This window comes from Vidua chalybeata, chromosome Z (genome assembly GCF_026979565.1).
Source record: "Vidua chalybeata isolate OUT-0048 chromosome Z, bVidCha1 merged haplotype, whole genome shotgun sequence".
Classification (NCBI taxonomy): Eukaryota; Metazoa; Chordata; class Aves; order Passeriformes; family Viduidae; genus Vidua; species Vidua chalybeata.
This window is the reverse complement of record NC_071570.1, coordinates 813,566-834,585: the sequence shown is the minus strand read 5'-3', so window position 1 is coordinate 834,585 and position 21,020 is coordinate 813,566. Positions and strand designations below refer to the sequence as shown.

General features: G+C 52.3%; 1 protein-coding gene across 2 annotated transcripts in view; it reads left to right on the top strand.

Moving 5' to 3' along the window:
• Positions 1 to 20,812, top strand: part of ME2 (malic enzyme 2) — a 37,515-nt gene extending 16,703 nt beyond the window's left edge. Inside the window, exons 3-17 of one of the 2 annotated variants that reach the window (XR_008428552.1) lie at positions 1,034 to 1,167; positions 3,112 to 3,261; positions 3,868 to 3,943; positions 4,315 to 4,476; positions 4,980 to 5,083; positions 5,790 to 5,899; positions 6,009 to 6,106; positions 6,965 to 7,078; positions 7,170 to 7,284; positions 8,246 to 8,388; positions 13,876 to 13,978; positions 14,635 to 14,705; positions 15,239 to 15,337; positions 15,940 to 16,156; positions 18,097 to 20,812. Coding sequence is in view for 1 of the 2 variants with exons in the window: in XM_053931904.1 (XP_053787879.1) it covers positions 1,034 to 1,167; positions 3,112 to 3,261; positions 3,868 to 3,943; positions 4,315 to 4,476; positions 4,980 to 5,083; positions 5,790 to 5,899; positions 6,009 to 6,106; positions 6,965 to 7,078; positions 7,170 to 7,284; positions 8,246 to 8,388; positions 13,876 to 13,978; positions 14,635 to 14,705; positions 15,239 to 15,337; positions 15,940 to 16,089 (1,629 nt within the window). In the remaining variant the exon portion in view is untranslated. Of the gene's footprint in view, positions 1 to 1,033; positions 1,168 to 3,111; positions 3,262 to 3,867; positions 3,944 to 4,314; positions 4,477 to 4,979; positions 5,084 to 5,789; positions 5,900 to 6,008; positions 6,107 to 6,964; positions 7,079 to 7,169; positions 7,285 to 8,245; positions 8,389 to 13,875; positions 13,979 to 14,634; positions 14,706 to 15,238; positions 15,338 to 15,939 lie in introns of both variants that reach the window. The other variant, XM_053931904.1, reaches the window with a different exon arrangement.
• The last annotated feature ends 208 nt before the right edge of the window (positions 20,813 to 21,020 follow it).

Sequence of the window (21,020 nt, the reverse complement as noted above, 5' to 3'; positions counted from 1 at the left end):
GACCTTAATAGAAGCATCAGGGAGACTCAAGGCATCAGGGGCATCAGGCTGTATTAGTGAAAAAAGCAGCAAATGCAGCAATTCAGGTAAAAATCTGAGTGTTACCATCTGTGACTGTAGGGCCCAGCCTGGGTAACCCTCATGAAACAATTAAAAAAGCAGCTGTTATTTCACTTCTAACCCGTTTGCAGCAGCGCCTCTTTGCTGCTCCCCAGCTCCACAGAGCAAAAATTAACTCTGGCAAGGTCTGGGCAATGTGGGCAAGCTGTGGTGGAAAGGAATAGCCCCAAAAAGCGAGGAGAACCCCAGGAGAGGCAAACACGCCCCGACCCTGCTGGAGAGAAGGGTGCAGCGGAAGAGCTCCTAGAAAAGGGATGAAACTGAGATTTTTGGAGTTAACAAAATGAACTAAGCATTTATAAACTAGCTTGTAGAGTTATGTGTTGAATTTTAACCTTTTACTTAAGAAACCTCTGCCTGGTACAAAGGGCATAGGAAAATGCAAATTTCTGGAGCTTCTTGCATAAAGAACAATACCAGAAGAGGCAAAGAACCCAGATGAAGAAGCTCCTCTGTCTCCAAGCCTATCAAGACTGACAGACCTACTCAGATCAGCACCAAAGGAGTGAAAGCGCAGAGAGGAAGAGTTCAAAGGCTCAGCCATGAGGAAGACCACAATCTTCAGCCTCAGGACCACCGAGAGACCCCCGTGCGACCACCACAGCAAACCAGGCGTGCCCAGAAGGGCGTGGACTCATTTATTGTGAGAGGCGAGGACAGGCGGGGCCAGGGGTTGAATGTGCATGAGAAAGTTGTGCAATGTATTGCACATGGAACAGCTTTGGGAATAAAGGTGTGGGTCAGACTGAGGCTCGGGGCACAAGTTTTGGAGAGCTCTCTCACTTGTGCCGAGCGCTGACACACACACCCACCTCATAACTACCCCAGGGTGTGGAGTCTATTTATTCTGTGTATGGCTTCAGGGAGGTCCTGGGGCAAGAACTGATAATTGCTGCTCGCCTCTCGTTTTCAGGGCATGGCCTTCACCTTACACGAGCGACAAATGCTTGGGCTGCAGGGACTCCTGCCTCCCAAAATAGAGACACAAGACATCCAAGCCTTACGCTTCCACAAGAACTTGGCAAAAATGACCGACCCCTTGGAGAAGTAAGCGCTGCTCCGGCCTTGTCCTGTGGTGGGAGTGAGCGGGAATATTTGGGGCTGGAAATAAGATGGAAATGTGAAAATACTGAGCGGGGGTAACCAAAGTTTCTAGTGCCTCCGCTGGGTTTTTCAGTTCTTGGGTGTTGTTTTCACGCTGGCACAGAAAACTGCTTTCATCCTGCGGTCACATGAGGTTGGGAAGCTTTTTTTCTTCCTTTTTTTTTTTTTTTTTTTTTTTTTTCCCCCAATATTCCATGTTCATAAAACAGCAAAAGAGAATGTGTGAAAGTCAGTAACAAAGCTGCAAACCTGCCTGTAAGCTGTCACACGTATTTCTGTGATACGTGAGATGGAGTGGCGGGTTGTTAGAGCACAGGAGGTGGCATTCAGCCCGATCTGTAAAAACGTGTGATAATGAAGGTAAACTGAGCACTTGAGATACCACAACCAGTGTTTAACATATACAGTAGTTACTGCTGAAAAGGAACTACGAGAGTAGAATTTTAAATCTCAAAATGTGTGTGGCTTTTTTTTGTATCTTTTATTACTTAACGCACTGGTTTGGTGAACCACAAAGGATTTTGCTGTGTTTTTAGCATCCCGTTACTGTTTTCACACAATCTTTATGTATCCCTGCCTGTGAAAATACACAGTCTCCTGCAGGCTGGAGGAGAACTGGAGTGGCTTGGGGCTCGCAGGACCACATCAAAGCTCTTTTGTTCCCATCAGAACTGAAAGGTGGCTCTTAAATCCACATCATGTCACTTGCTGGCCCAAAACAGTCGTGTCGGCCGAGTGCCCAGCTGAGGCAGATTGCTAATTCATTATCTTTATGTCCTTGGGTCAGCAGGACTGAGTATGGGTTGATACGCAGTAAATTGGTGGGGAAATTTGCAGAAATTCAGATTTAATTTACGCACCCAGGTAAGTCCTTCAGGATGAACCTTCTGACAGGGCCCAGTTTGCTGCACGTGTGTGCTGGCGTTGGGATTCACGAGACACGTCTTCTGGATGGAGAATTATTTCCAAAGGGGGTTATTTCCAAGTGTGAAAAACGCCAATCACTTGGTTTTTTTAAATTTTTAAAGTTTAATAATAATAAAATGGTTATAAAAATAGTAATACAATTAGTGTAATAAAAATTTAGAGTTAGGACAATCACAAGACAATAAAAAGCAAAGAATTCCAGACGTCCGGATGCTCTCGGGCACTTAAGCCACAACAAGCATGTCTTGTGAACAAAGGAATAACCTTAAAAGCAATAGCCTGTTGCATATACAAAACACTTCATGATTATGCATATATTTTATTTAAAACAAGAAATTCATCTGGTACTTGTCAAAAAGTTTCTGTTAATTCCCAGGCGCCTTCGAGTCTAAGTCAGGCTTGAAGAAGTTCTTTTCTGTTGATAAGGAAAGTCATAAATTCCTCTCCTCTGGAAAATTTAGGGGTTTCTGTAATTGTTATCCTTGTGCGAAGAATTCCTTGATTATCTCATCTCTTTCTTGAGATAGTTAAAAAGCATCTTACATAGTATAGTTTCTATTTTAACATTGTGTTATAACCTAAAAATACATTCAACACACCACTTGAGAGACTTAATACAGCATAACTTTCCAACGTTACACATATAATATTCATTGTAACTATTGCGTAAAGCCAATCATAAAATACGGATTTTTCACACGAGGGTACCGAGACTCCCGGCTGCCTCCTGCAGCAAATCCCGGGCTTGTCTTTAATCGCGTTTGAGCATTGTTACCTTGTCGGCGCACACGGCGTGTCCCACCCACCGCCTCTGTCTCACCTTCTCAGCACCGCTGCTGCCTCTCCCCAAATTCCCTTTGGTGCTCCAAGCCTGACTCGAAGGGAGGGCACTTCCCCGAGGAGACAAGCAGGAGCGGGAGGCAGTAAGTGGCGCTTTTTCCTTGTGCTGGTTAATTGCAGGTATATCTACATCATGGGGATCCAGGAGAGGAACGAGAAGCTGTTCTACAGGGTGCTGCAGGACGATATTGAGCGGTTAATGCCCATCGTGTACACCCCAACCGTGGGCCTGGCCTGCTCCCAGTACGGGCACATCTTCAGGAGACCAAAGTAAGGACACAAGCACGCCTTGCTGCTGCTTTTGTTGTCCTTTCCTCTGCGTTCTCGCCCGAGCTCTGCAAACGGCCTGCGTCGTTTTCATCCGGGTGCGGCTACCACGAGCCTTGTGCCCACGTCAGGGCAGTAAAAGTTTGTTAAGATGTAATCTCAGCACACGGTTTATACTGAGAAACAGAGCACTGGGAAGCAGACATGGACATGGGTCGTGTAAATACTCCCAAGTGCGGGGCTTCAGCCCCATTTCCAGCTCTTCCTAGATGCCGCACAGCTCTGTAATTCCAGCAGGGATTTCCCCAGCTGTCAGAGTCCCTTCTGTGGCTCTGAGGATCTGTGTCATCTGGAAGGGAGTGTAGATTGAAAGGGATTTCTGGACCTCACCCTCACCCCCTGCTGCAGAGGGGTGGTTCAGGTGGTTCCTCAGGCAGGAACAGATATTGTCCTTTGAGCGATTTACGTCAAGTTGTGTAAAACTTCAAATTTTAATTTGTCCTGTTTGGCATTTAGTTTTACAAAAGCAAGGTGAAATTTCCGATTGTCACCCACAAAATATTTCTGGTTTGTGATTTTTGTTTTGTTTTTTTTTTTTTTTTCTTTCAGGGGATTATTTATTTCCATCTCAGACAGAGGCCACATAAGGTCAATTGTGAACAACTGGCCAGAGAATGATGTTAAGGTACTGTCACGGTGTGGTTTAGTTTCTAGTTGTTATTCCATCTCAGCTGAGTCTTTTAATATTTACTAGTATTTGATGGAAACATAAATATTAAGTAATGCATTCTTGGCTATTTAGTGATGATGGCAGAGTGCAGCTAATGAAGGTAATGCATATCTTGAAGATCAGGGTTTCATCCTAAAAATCATGTGAGGTTTATGGTTTGAGGAAAATATTCCTCATGATCCGTTCTTCGTTTGACTGTGCAAACATACCTCAGTTTTCGCCTGGGAAGAAAACACAAGTGCCATTGATCTAATCTTTATAAATTTCAGTGATTATGTGTGATTTGACCTGCTTTTTTTTTTTTTTTTTTTTTCCTTTTCCATCAGGCTGTTGTCGTCACTGATGGAGAAAGAATATTGGGTCTTGGAGACCTGGGCGTGTATGGGATGGGAATTCCAGTGGGAAAGCTGTGTTTGTACACAGCCTGTGCAGGGATACACCCAGATAAATGCCTGCCTGTGTGCATCGACGTTGGGACTGATAACACAGTGAGTTACCCCTATAAAAACGGCGGTTTTTTGAAAACATTCCATACTATAACAGAGCTGGGGCGTTTTTCGAGCGCTTTCATTTGAGATAATTATATATTTTATGCAAATATAATTATGCAATATTTTATGCAAAGGGTAAATGGTTTGGCGTTCACTGTACAGAGATTTAAAAGTTCCCATTGATTTGTCCATGAAAGGGTGCGTCTGGAAGTAATTGGAATGCTGGAGCACTGCGAAATAGGCAGCCAGTTTTGACCTGACTTTTAAGAAGCTGGAAACGGGAATTAGACCTATTAAAGCAGTTTATTGTTCAGAGTATTGATTTGTTCTGTTTTAAGAGCAGCCATCAGCAGCCCTGAGTGGCAGCTGAAATTAGGGGAACGTTGATGCAGGCTGGGCCTGTGTGGCCGCAGCATCTCGGGTGTGGAGCGTGCTCCTGCCAGCTCTGCTGGGCGTGCCCTGGGGAGGTGATTCACCCCGCTGCTCTGCCCGGTTTGCAGACACTCCTGAAGGATCCGTTCTACATGGGGCTGTACCAGAAGAGGGATCGCTCGCAGGTCTACGATGACCTGATCGACGAGTTCATGGAGGCCATCACAGACAGGTAGGACACGAGTAATGCTTTTTCTCTTCGAGCCAGGTCTCATAAGCTCTCAGAGATAAGCATTATACCCTTGATAGCTCAGCTACCTCAGGTGGCATAAAGAGGCAGGATGGCTCCTGTGACAGTGTTGGAAACAAAAAGTTTCAATAAAAGGCAAAATAACAAAGCTTTTTACAAAGGAAAACCGAGCCAGGGCAAGAGGTTCTTGCTCCTGCTAAAACACTTCACAAAAGCGATTACTTCTTTTGTTCTCTTCTTTTTCTAGTGAATTACCTAGGTGGGACCTTTTGGCTCCTGTCCAATTGGCTATCCTTAAGTTTGAGGTGAAGTCCCTAAAGTCCTATGAGGCGTCTTTTAACCAGACTGAGGAGAGAAACTTCTGGGCTTTTTTCCCTTTTTAAGGACACAAAGGGTGACTTGTTTACTCCATCAACAAAGGGCACGTTCCTACAGAGGAGCGCTGTGCACAGAGCAGCCCTAACGCGCTGTCCTTGAAGCAGCCACCCCGGGGGCTGGGGCAAGTCCCTGGAGCGACACCGCCGGTGACCTAGAACTCCTTATCTGTCACTAGGCACGGGACGGAGTCAGAGCTCTGCCTGAGGACAGCCTGCCGCCAGAGATAAGGGATTAGGCTCTGCTGCTCTGCAGGCTCTGCTGCTCTCCTCTGCCTCCCTCCAGTGATGGGGGTGTTTGCCGTCTCCCGTAGGTACGGCCAGAACACGCTCATCCAGTTTGAAGACTTCGGAAACCACAATGCGTTCCGGTTCCTAAGGAAGTACAGAGAGAAGTACTGCACCTTCAACGACGACATCCAAGGTACACCCTTCGTTTGTGTTGCTGAATATCCGTGCAGGAACTCCTCCCAAAGCCGCAGCCTGCCACCTAGACGTGCTCAGCTGCCCTCAGATTTGCTCTGCTCTCACAGGGACAGCCTCGGTGGCCTTGGCAGGACTGCTGGCAGCACAGAAAGCCACTGGGAAACCACTCACAGACCAGAAAGTGCTCTTCCTTGGAGCGGGAGAGGTGAGTCCTCTTCAGGGCCCAGAGCAGCAAGAGATATTTAAAATGTGTATTTTCTCATTGTGGAGATTTGCCTTCCCTGAATTCCTTTGCACAGCTTTTAGTATAAGACCAGCTGAAATGCATTAGCAGAAAGGACTCTGCCTAAACAACACCGTGTGAAAGGTGTTTAACATTTGCAGGGACTCACATCTTTCATTTCCCTGCATGGCCTTGAAGAAAGCACCAGGGACTTGTGTGTATTTGAAGGGAAACTCACCATAAAATCACGGTGTAGCGAGACCATCTTGTTGGTTTTTATAGCACCGGAGGGAAGTGCAGGGAGTTTTTTCTCAGCAAGGTGATTCAATTTGCAGCACTGCACCGGTTACTGGTGCTGCAGTGCCAGGAGCAGCCCTGTGCAATTGCTCCTGTGGTGCTGACAAAATGACTTAATTATCTGAGAAGTTCTCCATCTGGGGAAAGGCCCTGATGGCAGTAATTGGCTGGTGCTGCACCGAGCCCTGCTCTGTGCCTCATTTCCCCTGCCAGGGAGGGCACGGGGGCCAGCGCAACCCTGCCTCGGCCAGGAGGGCAGGTTTGGGAGCACAGGGCACACAGCTCGGGTTGGTTCTGAGCACCTCTGTCCCTGCCGGGCTGGGCTGCCCTGGCGTGGCTCCCAGCACCTGGGAGAGCTGCCCCTCTCATCCTGCCCGCAGGGGTGTCGCTGCTGTCCCAGGAGCCTGCCTCACGCAGGGAAACGCTTCCTGCGTCTCAGAGCAGGCTCTCCGAGGGGTCTTGTGGGGATGCTGGGCGGGGTGGGCTTTGATGGCAGACATCTTCTGTGACCCTGTCACAAACCCGAGTCCTTTCATCCGCCAGGCCGCCCTGGGAATTGCCAACCTCATTGTCATGGCCATGATGGAGAGCGGCGTTTCCTATGAGGAGGCCTCCAGGAGAATATGGATGTTCGACAAGCATGGCTTGCTGGTCCAGGTAGGGGTTCACCACACCTGGGAATCCCACGGCACAGGTGAGCACTGCCTTCCCCGTCCCCTCACAGGAGGAACCATTGCTTTACCTGCAGGGCCGAGAGCAGAAGGTGGATTCCAACCAGGAGCCATTCACACATCAGGCTCCAGAGCACATACCAAAGACATTTGTGGAGGCAGTGAATGTACTCCGGCCTTCAGCTATCATCGGTGGGTGAGGTTATTTTTCTATAACTTGGTTTTTGGCTGCCTTCAATTTGCCGTCAGGGCTCTGGGAAGCTCGGTGACAGCCGTCTGCTGGTGGAAATGTGAGGTCAGTTTTCTACTTGAAAATACACTGAGCTGTGCTGCTCCTTCTGAGCCTTGTGCCCTTAGTGACAGAGAGCAGCCGCAGCCATTGTGTTTTCCACAGGAGCTCCCTAACTCGAGCTGTCTGGGGGTTTTCTGACCTCCTGTCCCCCAGTCACCTCCTCTGGTCACACTCTGCCAGCAGCACAGCTGGAAGCAGAGGTTCCCTGCTGCAGATGACCAGCACCTCTTAGGTCACTGACATCTGTAGGCACTGATTTGCAGCTCTGGCCATCTGCAGAGAGCAGATCGGATTACAGGTATTTCCTGCTGTGGCTGCACGTTGATTTATTTGGAAAAGGAGAGGGTTTTTTGGCCGAGTACCCTGCAGCTTGTGGCCACTGTACAGATACATCCTAGCTGTGTGTTTGCACCTCTGGGTTCGGGTGTGGTCAGGAGCACCAGGGTCAGGTGTGCATTGCGCAGCAAACACCCAGCCGGGATGAATCATCCACAAAGCACCTGCAATTCCCGCTTGCTTATCCAGGACCGTGCTCTTTGTACTCGTCAACACCAAAAAGTGGTGTGAAACAGCAGGCTTCTGGAGCACACTCAGTAGATGCTGCCGTGGAAATCGTGAGCGTCAGCCAGCCAGGAGCAGTGCCTGGTCCCCATCTCCAGCTGCCGGAGGAGCTTTGCTCCGCTGGGAGGCTGGAGGGCTGGGTGTGGGGTGTCTGTCCGTGCCCCGGGGCAGCCAGCTGAGCTGGGTGTGGGGTGTCTGTCCGTGCCCCGGGGCAGCCAGCTGAGCTGGGTGTGGGGTGTCTGTCCGTGCCCCGGGGCAGCCAGCGTTTATTCTGGTGGTGTGTGTTTCCCTCTCCCGCAGGAGTTGCTGGGGCGGGGCGCCTCTTCTCGCAGGAGGTGCTCAGAGCCATGGCTTCCATCAACGAGCGACCCATCATATTTGCACTGAGCAACCCCACGGTGAAGGCTGAGTGCACGGCAGAGGAGGCCTACACGGAAACAGAGGTGTGTGAGTTCGGGGCTGCCTGAGCACCAGAACTCGAATTGTTCTGGTATTGCTTGGGCTTCTTCAGCGGTCTGACAGTACAGCTCTCGCTCTCCTTCTGGCTTCATTTTTAGGTGGCAACATTTTGCAAAGCTTAAAATAGCCTGAATCTTGTTGCCGCTTTTTTAAGAGAATGACCAGCAGTAGCTGTTACATGGCTTTGAGCAATCAGCTCTTGTTTCTCACCGCTCTTTGTAATTATTTTGTGTTTTAATGAAGCGTGCTGGCCTGGCAGCAGAGACTCAGTGCAGGCTTTGCGGTGTAGTGGCTGAGCAGAGTCCTTGGAGCAGGTGATGCAGGAGCTGGGCTTGACCCGTGGGGCCCTGTGCTGCCCAGGCAGGGTGGCCTCTGCCTCCTTGTGTCCCCGGGCGGGAGTGGCCCCTGTCCCCTCATGTCACCAGGCAGGGCTGGCCCCTGTCCCCTTGTGTCCCTGGACAGGAGTGGTCCCTGTCCCCTCGTGTCTGCAGGCAGGAGTGGCCCCTGTCCCCTCGTGTCCCCAGGGGGGGCTGGCCCCTGTCCCCTCGTGTCACTGGGCAGGAGTGGCCCCTGTCCCCTCGTGTCCCCGGGCAGGAGTGGCCCCTGTCCCCTCGTGTCACCAGGCAGGAGTGGCCCCTGTCCCCTCGTGTCACCAGGCAGGGGTGGCCCCTGTCCCCTCGCGTCACCGGGCAGGAGTGGCCCCTGTCCCCGCCACAGCAGCTGTGTGTCTGTGTTTTGGCAGCACCAGGCGTCGGGAATGAGTCAGCCAGGAACACACACACCCGGTTCCCACCCTCCCCCCGGGGCCACTGCACCCTGCGGGGGCCCGGCGGCGCTTGGGGTTTGGGCTGGTTTTCCCTTAGTAGCTCTGCCATCACCTCTGCAGCACCTCGGTTTAGCCTTCACGAAGGCAGTCCTTTCTCCTCGTTCTGCACACTCTTGTCCCGACCTCGGTTTAGCCTTCACGAAGGCAGTCCTTTCTCCTCGTTCTGCACACTCTTGTCCCGACCTCGGTTTAGCCTTTATGAAGGCAGTCCTTTCTCCTCGTTCTGCACACTCTTGTCCCGACCTCGGTTTAGCCTTCACGAAGGCAGTCCTTTCTCCTCGTTCTGCACAGTCTCGTCCCAACCTCGGTTTAGCCTTTACGAAGGCAGTCCTTTCTCCTCGTTCTGCACAGTCTCGTCCCAACCTCGGTTTAGCCTTTATGAAGGCAGTCCTTTCTCCTCGTTCTGCACAGTCTCGTCCCAACCTCGGTTTAGCCTTTATGAAGGCAGTCCTTTCTCCTCGTTCTGCACAGTCTCGTCCCAACCTCGGTTTAGCCTTTATGAAGGCAGTCCTTTCTCCTCGTTCTGCACACTCTTGTCCCAACCTCGGTTTAGCCTTTATGAAGGCAGTCCTTTCTCCTCGTTCTGCACACTCTTGTCCCAACCTCGGTTTAGCCTTTATGAAGGCAGTCCTTTCTCCTCGTTCTGCACACTCTTGTCCCAACCTCGGTTTAGCCTTTATGAAGGCAGTCCTTTCTCCTCGTTCTGCACACTCTTGTCCCGACCTCGGTTTAGCCTTCACGAAGGCAGTCCTTTCTCCTCGTTCTGCACACTCTTGTCCCGACCTCGGTTTAGCCTTTACGAAGGCAGTCCTTTCTCCTCGTTCTGCACAGGTTTTTGTGCCAAGCCGGCAGCCTCGGCGGGGCAGGCGCGGCAGGGCTCCGAGCTGGCTGCTGGTGCCGCTCCTGCCGCTGCTGGGATCTCTTTGCTGGCCTCAGCGCCTGCCCGCAGGCTCCGGGGCTCATGCTTTCTCGATTTCTCCCCTCTTCACACAGTCCCGAATCAAGCGACTGGCCTGTGGAAAGGGGTGGGTGCCGACCTTGCCGTGTCTCCTGCTGCACACCGAGCTCCTGCCGCGCACTGCCCGCGGCGCTCAGCATCACAGCCCCAGCCGTGGCGGCGTCACCCTGCCGGGCTGGCGCTCGGCTGTCCCCATCCGACACCCCTGGGACTCTCTGCCACATTGCTGGTGCCGGCAGCTCGGGGAACTCCTGCTGCAGAGATCTGCAGCACAGAGGGGAGCCCTGGAGCAGCAGCCTCTGGACAAAGTCTGGATCTTACCTCTTTAACAGTGGCATCATCTGGGTTGGAAAAGCCTTCCAAGGCCATCGAGTCCAGCCATTCCCCAGCACTGCCAAGGCCACCACTGTCCCGTGGACCATGTGCCCCATGGAGATGGCTTTTAAATCCCTCCAGGGATGGGCCTCCAGCACTGCCCCGGGGCTGGACAGCCCTTTTGGTGAAGAAATTTTCCCTGCTGTCCAACCTGCCCCTCCCCTGGCCGTTCCCTCTCCTCCTGTCCCTGTTCCCTGGAGCACAGCCCGACCCCCCCCCGGCTGTCCCCTCCTGTCAGGAGCTGTGCAGAGCCACAAGGTCCCCCTGAGCCTCCTTTTCTCCAGGCTGAGCCCCTTCCCAGCTCCCTCAGCCTCTCCTGGGGCTCCAGCCCCTTCCCCAGCTCCATTCCCTGCCCTGGACACACGTTTCAATTTAATATCTCTCCGATACCTTGCATTAACCAGAGCAGTGAGCTGGGCAGTGTTTCAGTATATAAATTCCAGTATCTTGGATAGAAGGTAAACACGAGTTAGCTGTGCAACCAAGACTTCAGTCGGCATAAATAAATATAAAAAACTGCTGCAGTCTGTAGCTGAAGGAGGTCAGGGGCACAATTAGAAGGGGAAGCAGCCTGATTTTTGCTTGCACTTCTTAGGGAATATCAGGGGATGAGGAGAAGTTTTAAGGCTGACTTTGCCATGGCTGAGTGCTGAGCCCCAAGGAGCTGTCCCTGTCAGGGGCAGAGGCTCTCCTTGGGGTTTTTTTCCCCTGTATTGGATCCATGTGTTCGTTTGTTAATGATTCTCCGTGTTCCCGGTCGCTCGTACACGTGGGTTATTTGGACAATTTAGCACTGCTGGTCAGCAGACGAGCGGGTGTAGTTTTGTTCCAGTCCTTCCTCACAAATTCTGTACTGTTTATGTCTCTGTTTATGTCTCTCTAAACTTTCCTGCAGCCCAGCTGTTTGTTTTCACCAAGCTCTTCGGTTCTGTGAAACGTCCTCAGCTGGGCCCTTAGCTTGCCCTTCAAAATGTATTTTCCCTTCGAGATGCAGTAATTACCTAGGAAATGGACTCCAGAGCCCTGACTATTGTGTGGTTCTCTGGAAATCTCCAGCTTCGCTTGCTTTGTCACGTAGCTGATGCAGTTTGTCAGGTTGTTGGGGATCAGAGCTGTCACCCCGTGTGTCCCCAGGCCTCGGGGACAGCCTCATTCTGGGCTGGGGTGACATCTCAGGCTACACAAAGGCAACCAAGAAACAAAGCCACCATCGCTAACCTTTCCTTCCTCGTTTTTGTCCCACTTTTACAGAAGTGATCTGTAAAAGCCTGTCGAGGCTCCTGTGTTTTCTGAGGGCTTCTCTGCCTCTTAAATTGCTTTGTCTCTTGGTCCTGTCCTCTCCTGCACCCATCTGCTTTGCTCCCTCCACAAAAAGGCTCTTGTCGCGGGTATGCCCTGACATCCAAACACAGTTCCAGAGCCTTCAGCCTCTTCGGTAATTTGATTTCAAACACAGTAGTCCTGGGGAGCCTTAAAGGCTTTAAACTGACGTTCCTAAACCTGTTACTCTAGAGAAAGTCAAGATTTTTTTGCTTTCCGTGGCTTTACTGCTTGGGAAGAGGGCCATTTATCTAGAGGGTGTGGTTCACACTCAGATACGTTTTGATATTTAGTGCAAATTGAAATCCTTTCCAAAGGCAGGATAAGCAAACGGCATTATTCAGTGCTCTGATTGCTCTCAGCAGCAGCAGCAGTCTGACACAGCAGCTCCTCCCTCTACCCCCACACCCTCCAGTAACAAAGTGATCTTTTATTCCCACTTGCGCTCCAGCCTGCTCTGGCAGTGGCCGCGACTCAAGAGTCTGCAGGGTCCCTGCGGGTGTGGCCTGTGGCTGTGGTGTGGTAAGGGTTAACAAACACAGCAGGGCTGCAGCGGTGTGGCAAGGGTTAACACAGCAGGGCTGCAGCGGTGTGGCAAGGGTTAACACAGCAATACTGCAGTGACACCACTGCTGGCAAGAGTTAACACTGCAGGGCTTCGTGTGTCAGTCCCATGTCCCCTCATGTCCCCTCAGAGCAGGGCTGATCAGTGCCCCATGTCCCCTCCTCAGAGCAGGGCTGATCAGTGCCCCATGTCCCCTCATGTCCCCTCAGAGCAGGGCTGATCAGTGCCCCATGTCCCCTCCTCGGAGCAGGGCTGATCAGTGCCCCATGTCCCCTCCTCAGAGCAGGGCTGATCAGTGCCCCATGTCCCCTCCTCAGAGCAGGGCTGATCAGTGTCCCATGTCCCCTCATGTCCCCTCAGAGCAGGGCTGATCAGTGCCCCATGTCCCCTCAGAGCAGGGCTGATCAGTGCCCCATGTCCCCTCAGAGCAGGGCTGATCAGTGCCCCATGTCCCCTCAGAGCAGGGCTGATCAGTGCCCCATGTCCCCTCCTCAGAGCAGGGCTGATCAGTGCCCCATGTCCCCTCAGAGCAGGGCTGATCAGTGCCCCATGTCCCCTCCTCAGAGCAGGGCTGATCAGTGTCCCATGTCACCTCAGAGCAGGGCTGATCAGTGCCCCATGTCCCCTCAGAGCAGGGCTGATCAGTGCCCCATGTCCCCTCCTCAGAGCAGGGCTGATCAGTGCCCCATGTCCCCTCCTCAGAGCAGGGCTGATCAGTGCTCCATGTCCCCTCCTCAGAGCAGGGCTGATCAGTGTCCCATGTCCCCTCAGAGCAGGGCTGATCAGTGCCCCATGTCCCCTCAGAGCAGGGCTGATCAGTGCCCCATGTCCCCTCCTCAGAGCAGGGCTGATCAGTGCCCCATGTCCCCTCATGTCCCCTCAGAGCAGGGCTGATCAGTGCCCCATGTCCCCTCAGAGCAGGGCTGATCAGTGCCCCATGTCCCCTCCTCAGAGCAGGGCTGATCAGTGCTCCATGTCCCCTCCTCAGAGCAGGGCTGATCAGTGTCCCATGTCACCTCAGAGCAGGGCTGATCAGTGCCCCATGTCCCCTCCTCAGAGCAGGGCTGATCAGTGCCCCATGTCCCCTCATGTCCCCTCAGAGCAGGGCTGATCAGTGCCCCATGTCCCCTCAGAGCAGGGCTGATCAGTGCCCCATGTCCCCTCAGAGCAGGGCTGATCAGTGCCCCATGTCCCCTCCTCAGAGCAGGGCTGATCAGTGCCCCATGTCCCCTCCTCGGAGCAGGGCTGATCAGTGCCCCATGTCCCCTCAGAGCAGGGCTCAGAGCAGGGCTGATCAGTGCCCCATGTCCCCTCAGAGCAGGGCTGATCAGTGCCCCGGTGGTGTCCCCTGCTGGTCCCTGGCTCCTGGTGGCCTCTCCGAGGCTCTGGCCCTGCCCAGCCGCCGCAGCCACCCTTCCTCCCCCCAGGGCCGATGCCTGTTTGCCAGCGGCAGCCCCTTCGAGCTGGTCACTCTGAAGGATGGAAGGACCTTCAAGCCAGGCCAAGGAAACAACGCTTACATCTTTCCAGGTAATGAATGAAACTGTCCCAGTTTAACCTCTAAGACTGGGCTGCCTGCGCCTTTTCTTGCTGCACGAGGCACAGTTAGTGAAGCAGCGTGCAGAGGTGCTGCCGGCAGTTGAGAGCTTGGAGAAATGAGTGGCTGGATGACAGTCAGTTCAGGCTGGATGTGGAGCACTGGGCACAACCCAGCTGGATGTTGCTGAGAAAACAGAAGGGTGTTATTAAAGGCTTTGGGAGCTGCTGCGTTGTGATTCTGCTGGCTGTTTGCGGAGGAAAGGAGAAAACAGATGTTGATACGCACTTGGAAGTTGTGTTAATAACTCTCAGAGTTAATGGTTCCTAAAGCTGTATCTGCACGAGGGGCGTAGAAAAGTAGCACTGGGGGCGTTTCTGTGCCTTCCCCTTTCCTCCCTGAGCTGCAGAGCTCCAGCCCCTTCTGGAAGCCACCGTGGCAGCAGTGCTGTGAGTGTGGAAGCTGTCCCTGCCCGAGGCAGGGGCTGGGCGGAGATGTCTTTGACCCGAGCCACGCCACGGCTCTGTCAGCGCGTGCAGGAAGCTACGGGAAGGTTTTCAGGGGTAACGCCGGAGGTGACTGGCAGCTTCTTGCAGCAGGCTGCACCTTTAAAGTGATGTGGCCCTGACTGGCAGTGATTTCCTTGCAGGCGTGGCTCTGGCTGTGATCCTCAGCAGTGTCCGGCACATCAGCGATAAGGTTTTCCTGGAGGCTGCCAAGGTAAGTCTGGGAGCGGAGCAGGCTGTGGCTTCTGACACGACAGGGATGATCTGGTGGGCACTTCTCTCAAATCCTGGTGAAACACAGTGGTTTCCTGTTTGGTTTCTGTTGGCTTGTCCCTCCACAATGGGGAAGAAAAAAGGTGTTTTGATCAGACAAAGCTGTGCCAAGAATTGGGTTCCATTGCAGTTGTGATGGAGTAGGAAGTGTGTCCCTGTGTGAAGTACTGTGGCAGCAGGGCTGCCTCCTGCCCTGCCCTGCCCTGCCCTGCCCTGCCCTGCCCTGGGTTCTGCAGCTGGCTCTGTGGCCAGGGCTTTCTGTGGCTGTGGGGGATTCGTCCCCCAAAATACCAGAGCTCGTTTTGCTAAATTTTCCTCAAACGGAAAATGTTGAGATCCCGAGTGCCTCACTCCAGTGCTGTGGGAGCACTCTGGTGCTAAGAGCACTGCAACTTCATTCTCTCAGGTGTTCTGACCTGTTATTAGTCACATTTGGGGTGCAGTAAATAAAAAGTGTTTGTCTCTCTGACTCAGGCATTGGCAGAACAGTTGACGGATGAAGAGCTTGCCCAAGGAAGACTTTATCCTCCGCTGTCCAATATCAGGGAAGTTTCTATTTATATTGCTGTCAAGGTGAGTATGAAATACAAAATTGCGCTGCAGTAAAAGTGGTTTATGTGTACATTAACCTGCTGAGTTGCACAGTGTGACCCTGGAATATGAGGTGCTTGGGCAACACCCGGTTCTTTGTGCCTGCAGTAAGAGAATCGTATAAAAATGTTCCCATTGTTGGGTGCTTCAGCTTGGCAGCCACGACGGGCCAAAATTACACCCCTCTGATTCCTGAAACTCAGCTTTGAGATCCCATCTAAGCCATGTAAAGACACTGAGGTGCCGAGGAGACAGAGGACTCTGCAGATTCAGTGTGAATCAAGCAAAAGCCCTTTATTGTGCTTCTAAGCATTGTTTATATTCCTTACCTTGGTCTGCGCAGTCACGCGTTGTTTGATGGGTAGCTCTGCTTTGCCCACGGGGCAAGCACACGCCCCTTCATCAGCCAGCAGCCTCTCTGCTCCTTCTTCCTTCTGGCAAACCAGCTTTTCTGTCCGCAAGGACGGCCCCATTCTCTGGTTCCAGGAGGCTCCATTTAGCGCGTGTGCGTTCCCCTGCAGCCGTGGCGCCCGCGAGCGGCGCGCGCTGCCGCGGGCTCAGCGCCGGCGGCGTTCCCTCCGCAGGTGATGGAGTTCCTGTACGCCAACAACATGGCCTTCCACTACCCCGAGCCGGCCGACAAGAACCGCTACATCCGCTCCAAGGTCTGGACCTACGAGTACGAGTCCTTCATGCCCGACGTGTACGACTGGCCCGAGTCCAAGGTGCAGTGACGCAGCCCCGCGCCCGCTCCTCAGGCAGCACCTCCTACTCTGCAGGGATCCCCTCCTCAGACCAACTGTAATCATGATCTTTGACTCCTCTAATTTATTTGCGCTCATTTCGTTGCCTTTTGTTTGTTTGTTCGTTCGTTCGTTTGTTTTTTTCCCCCCCCCCCCCCCACCCTTACACCCTGTTTTTCACCTGATTCCTCCCAAGTACCTGATAAACTGTACGGATGATGGCATCTGCCACAGGGATGAGAGAGCCTGCCAAAATTAATTTAAATTGTAACATTGCATTTCTAGCTTACAGCCAGCACCACACGGAAGAATTCCATTAATGATATTTTAGCTACATGTGTTTGATGATGAACTGTAGCTCTCTCATCTCTGCTGATCTCCAGAATGATTTATTATTTCTGCCTTTAATAATCAGTCTTCTAATTGTTCCAGTGTTGATGTCACTGCATTAGCTGTGACATCAAGGGAGACCACTTGCCATAGAAAAAGCAAAAGGGCAGTTAAAGACAACTTCAAGAGTCTGATGGGCCTTCTGTTTTGTTTAATGTTTAAAGATGCCCGTGCCCAGGCATCCTTGTGGCATTGGCTGCTGTTTCCTTGAGGAGCAGCGAGTGTACACCTGTGGAGTCTGCAGCAAAGTTTGCAGCTTTGTTTTCATCACTCCATGAAATTCGTTCTCAGGAAAAATGTGAGCTAGTTCAAACTGTCCTTGGGAAGCCTGAAAACAATACTAATCACTTAATAGCTTTTAAAAACAAAGCCGTGCTGTTGCAGGATAAATTTTATGGGGTAGAAGTAGGACCTGAAGTAATTCATGGAAATCTTTTTAGAGATTTTGCAAGGAGATTTTAAGCAGTGGACTGCAAAATGATGTACCAAAGGATCTTAATTCTTAAATTTTTTCAAGATTCTGTTTTATCTAAGCCAGGTTGTTGTCTCCCTTGCACCTCTCACAAAAAGACTCGTGCATGATGTTCATGACACTGCGCACTCGAAAGCTCCGGAGCGGGCTCACTCGGAGCCGGCACCCCGCAGGCAGCTGATGAGGCTGGAGCAGGAATGCTGTCAGGCAGCTACTGACCCCAGCCTGACTGAATGTTTCCTGAGCTCTTGGTCCCGTACGCTCTGCTCCGTGTGAGTACTGGAGCCAAAAGACGCTGCAAGCCCTCTACTGAGCGCTGCAGCTTACTCCGCTTACAGGCCTCGTCCGTCAGAGTTCCTGTGTGACAGCAGAAGTTCCCAGCTGAGCTTCTCCTTGCCAGGGGTAGTGCTGCACGTGTGCCCGGGTCACTCTGCAGGGATGCCCAGTGATGGCCACAGGCTGTGGCTGCCCCACGTGTGCTCCCTGCAGCGGGAACAGCCGGGGGTCAGGAACAGGAATAGAGATACCGGCTGCCCCGCTTTGCTGCAGCAAGGCAGAAAAAGGACAGGAGTAAATAGACAGATGTGCCAGCAGTGCTGCACTGGCAGACATCATGCAAAGTAGAGCTTGCTCAGAATTCACCCATGGCAAGCACTGCTCTGGTATCCTCAGGTACACAGGAACATGCGGTCTCCACAGAACAGGCCAGAACAGAGCAGGGAAAACGGTCTCTGTACCCCCTTAGGCACCTACAGGCTCTAAAATTATGTTCATGCAAAGAACAGTAAACTTTGGGAAGGTGCTGCCTGTGTGGGGAAAGAAGACTGATTATATAAACACAGAAAAGAGTGATGTGGGGAAAAAACTGTGGCGTTCGAGCTGTGGTAAAGCGTTGTGTGGTGGGGCTCGAAGTGCTTCACTGCTGAGTGCTGACACGCACATGGGCAGGAGCTTGCACTTTGCATGTGAATGTACAAAAGACACCAACACACACGTAGGACATTTTTACAAAGAGTGCTTTTTTTTCATCTATTTTTGCTATGCCTTGTTTGTATCGTATTTAAATTAGTGATCTCACGGAAAAAAAGAAATTATTTATTCAAGGTATGAATTATTTTTGCCTTCTGAAAATCCAGCTCTGTCTGAAGCCTGTTGTATTGTGCCAGTGGAGTTCTGCGTCACTGGATGCCGGAGCGCTGGGAACACACGCTTCCTCCCTTCTGCCAGCAGCCAGTTAGACAGATGAGTAACAAAAGCACCCAAAGTGCACTGATCTCGTGTCCCAGCTGAGAGCGATCACAGAGGCAGGGGAGCTCTGCCTGAGGAAGTAAGGATCCGTGCCCACCCCTTCAGTCTGATGGTTTTGTTTCCAGGGACTGCGGCTGTTGTCCACAGCCAGTGGCCCTTGGCAGCACTCAGGAAAAGCTGTAGCTTGGGGAAGCTGCGTTCCCTCCGAGCAGCAGGGCCCTGCTCCGGGCAGGAGCGATCCCGTTCCCCAAGGGAGCTCCTGCACCCGTCAGGCTGAGGAGGACGCGGTTCTGAGCATTCCTTGGCCCTGCTCTCCCGGCAGGTGCCGGCAGGGATTGCTGGGAGCTGGCTGGCAGCGGGATTTTCCCAAGCACAAGCGTTCCCACGTAGTCATTCTTCTGGAAATCCCGCTGCGGAGGTGGGGGAAAAGCAGTCCCTGAGAGAGCTGTGTCAGGAACTGCCCCGGGGTGTGCTGGAGGTCTGGCTGGCTCTGCCCCCGTCCCGGCCGGGTGGTGCCAGCCCGACCTGAGCCAGGCACACCCTCCTGGGCGCTGTCTGTCAGGCTCTCTGCATCCTCTGTGGCTCGCAGTGTGGACATGGTGGGATTTTCCCTCCCAGCCATTGTTTCCTGTTGGCAGCAGGTAACCCGTCAGCTCACAGAGTTTTGAGTCCGTTTCACTCTCTCTTTCATCTTCTCCAGAATTATTTCTTTTTGATACGTAGAGTTTTAAGATACACAGATTCATGTTCAGTTTTCCTTCAGGTACAATTAATCCTTGAACTAATTACAACTGCTAATCTTGCTGGCTAGTAAGGAACCAGTTTCCTTTTTCATATTCTACTTAACATGATTTTTTCTGTTCGCTGCTTTATTCAAAATACTTACTGGTCTTTATCTGTACAGAAAATTCTCTTAGACAGTATGCAAAGGGAAACAGGTGTCACCAGGATGCATTTTGTCATGTTACATAGTGTAAGTTAAAAAAATACGTCACCTAAAGGACCACCAGTGTTGTAGCTTGTCACACAGCCCCCGTGACTTGCCCTCCAAATGATTTTATAAAAGGACTGTCTTCCATGTCTCCTTGGGGTATGCAGAACCCTTCTGAGAGGATCAAGAACTTCCCTGAGCTCAGTCTTTTCCAGGGTTTGTCCAATCCTTTCTTCCTTAAAATCAGCAGGAGCAGGACTGAGCCTCTTGGCAGCAACCTGTAGGAGTGTGAAGGCACCTAATGAAGCACAGCCTTTCTTTATGAATTACCCGTGGTTTTGTTCAAAACATGTTGCAAAGGTTTGTGTGTTCCTGAAGCCTCTGCCCAGGTGCCGAGGTGCCGTGTAGGAGGAGAGGACAGAAATGTTGTGTCTGATACATTTTAAACCCCCATTGTGACTCGGTTACATTTGTGGACAGTGATGCATCCTGATCTGTTGTGTTCGTTTTCCAAGCTTCAAACCAAGTGACACTTTACCTGCAGAGTGGCGTGTAACGGGTTTCCTGTGGTCGGTGCGTGTCTTCCTCTTGTACTGTTGTTTGCAGCACGCTGTTTTATGGGGATAAAGTAACTCTGTCACACTCCTCCGGTAGTACCTGCGAAGATGAACGATACAATTTTTAGTTTCTCCTTAGCAGCCCTCCGCGGAGACTGTTCCTGTGGGAGAGCGGGGATCACTGTTGCACAGCTCCCACCCAGGCTTCGGTTCAGCTGACTCCGGCCCCGCCGTCCCGGCTGCTTTTGTTCGCTGGGGCTGGCTGCAGAGGGGCAGAGCCGAGCTGCTGCCCTGCGGCTCAGAGCGGCGTGAGACCAGCCGGGGCTGCCCCGCTGCGAGCGCTTCCTGCTGGGGAAACCGCTGGCGTTTCTGCGCTGCGGACGACGCCCCGCTGCCTGGCAGCCGCGGGCGCTACACGGCGGCAGGAGGTGCAGAGCAAAGCTCTGGCAGCTGAAATCCGAGCGGAGCCGCTCAGCGGCTGCTGAAGGCGCGCCCAACTCCGTGTGCGCCTGCCCTGCCCCGGTGTGCTCCCGCCGGGACAGCGCGATCCAGCAGGGCTCCGAGCGCTTCCCCCCTGTGCCTCCCGCTCTCCGTGGGGATGGCAGGACTCACCCGCGGCTGCAGCGGGGCCAGGAGGAGGTTCTGTCAGCACTGCTGCTGCTGCTGCTGCTGCTGCTGCAGCCCCGAGCTGCCTGCTCGTGCTCCCCGAAACGCGCGGGGCTGGCGCCAGCCCGGGCGCGGCTTCTCCGCCTACCCTCGGCTTCGGCTCATCCGTTCTTCAGCCAGACCCTTCCTCACGGGAATGAAAATGCTCTCAGCACTAAAGATGGCTGCTTTGTCAACAAAACAGCAAAATAATCTGCATTTATTTCCTATCTTAAACATATCTACCTTATGCAAATCAATGTGAGCCTGCTGGGGCGCTTGTGAGAACAGTTCCGGCCTGATCCGTGCGGGGTTGGCTGTGCCTGGGAGGGTCATTGCTCAGCTGAAACTAAAACTGTATGTAAAATGTGAAGTGGTTGGGGTTTCTTCCTACTTTATAACGTTGTAACTCTATTGAAATGTGTGTTTTAGTCTTCTATTTTCTTAGTAAAATGCATTCCCTTTGCCTAAGTCGTACCTGATGCTTTTTATTCTGAAAAAAAAACCAAACAAAACCAAAAATGTTTGATCTGTCTAGGACTGGGAAAAGTCCTTTTGCCAAGGGGCTTTGTAAATGGTTGAATGTGATGATCTTTAAGGCCTTTTCCTAGAATCATGGATTCAGAGGATGGTTTGAGTTGGAAGAGAACCTAAACGACCATCCAGTCTCACCCCCTGC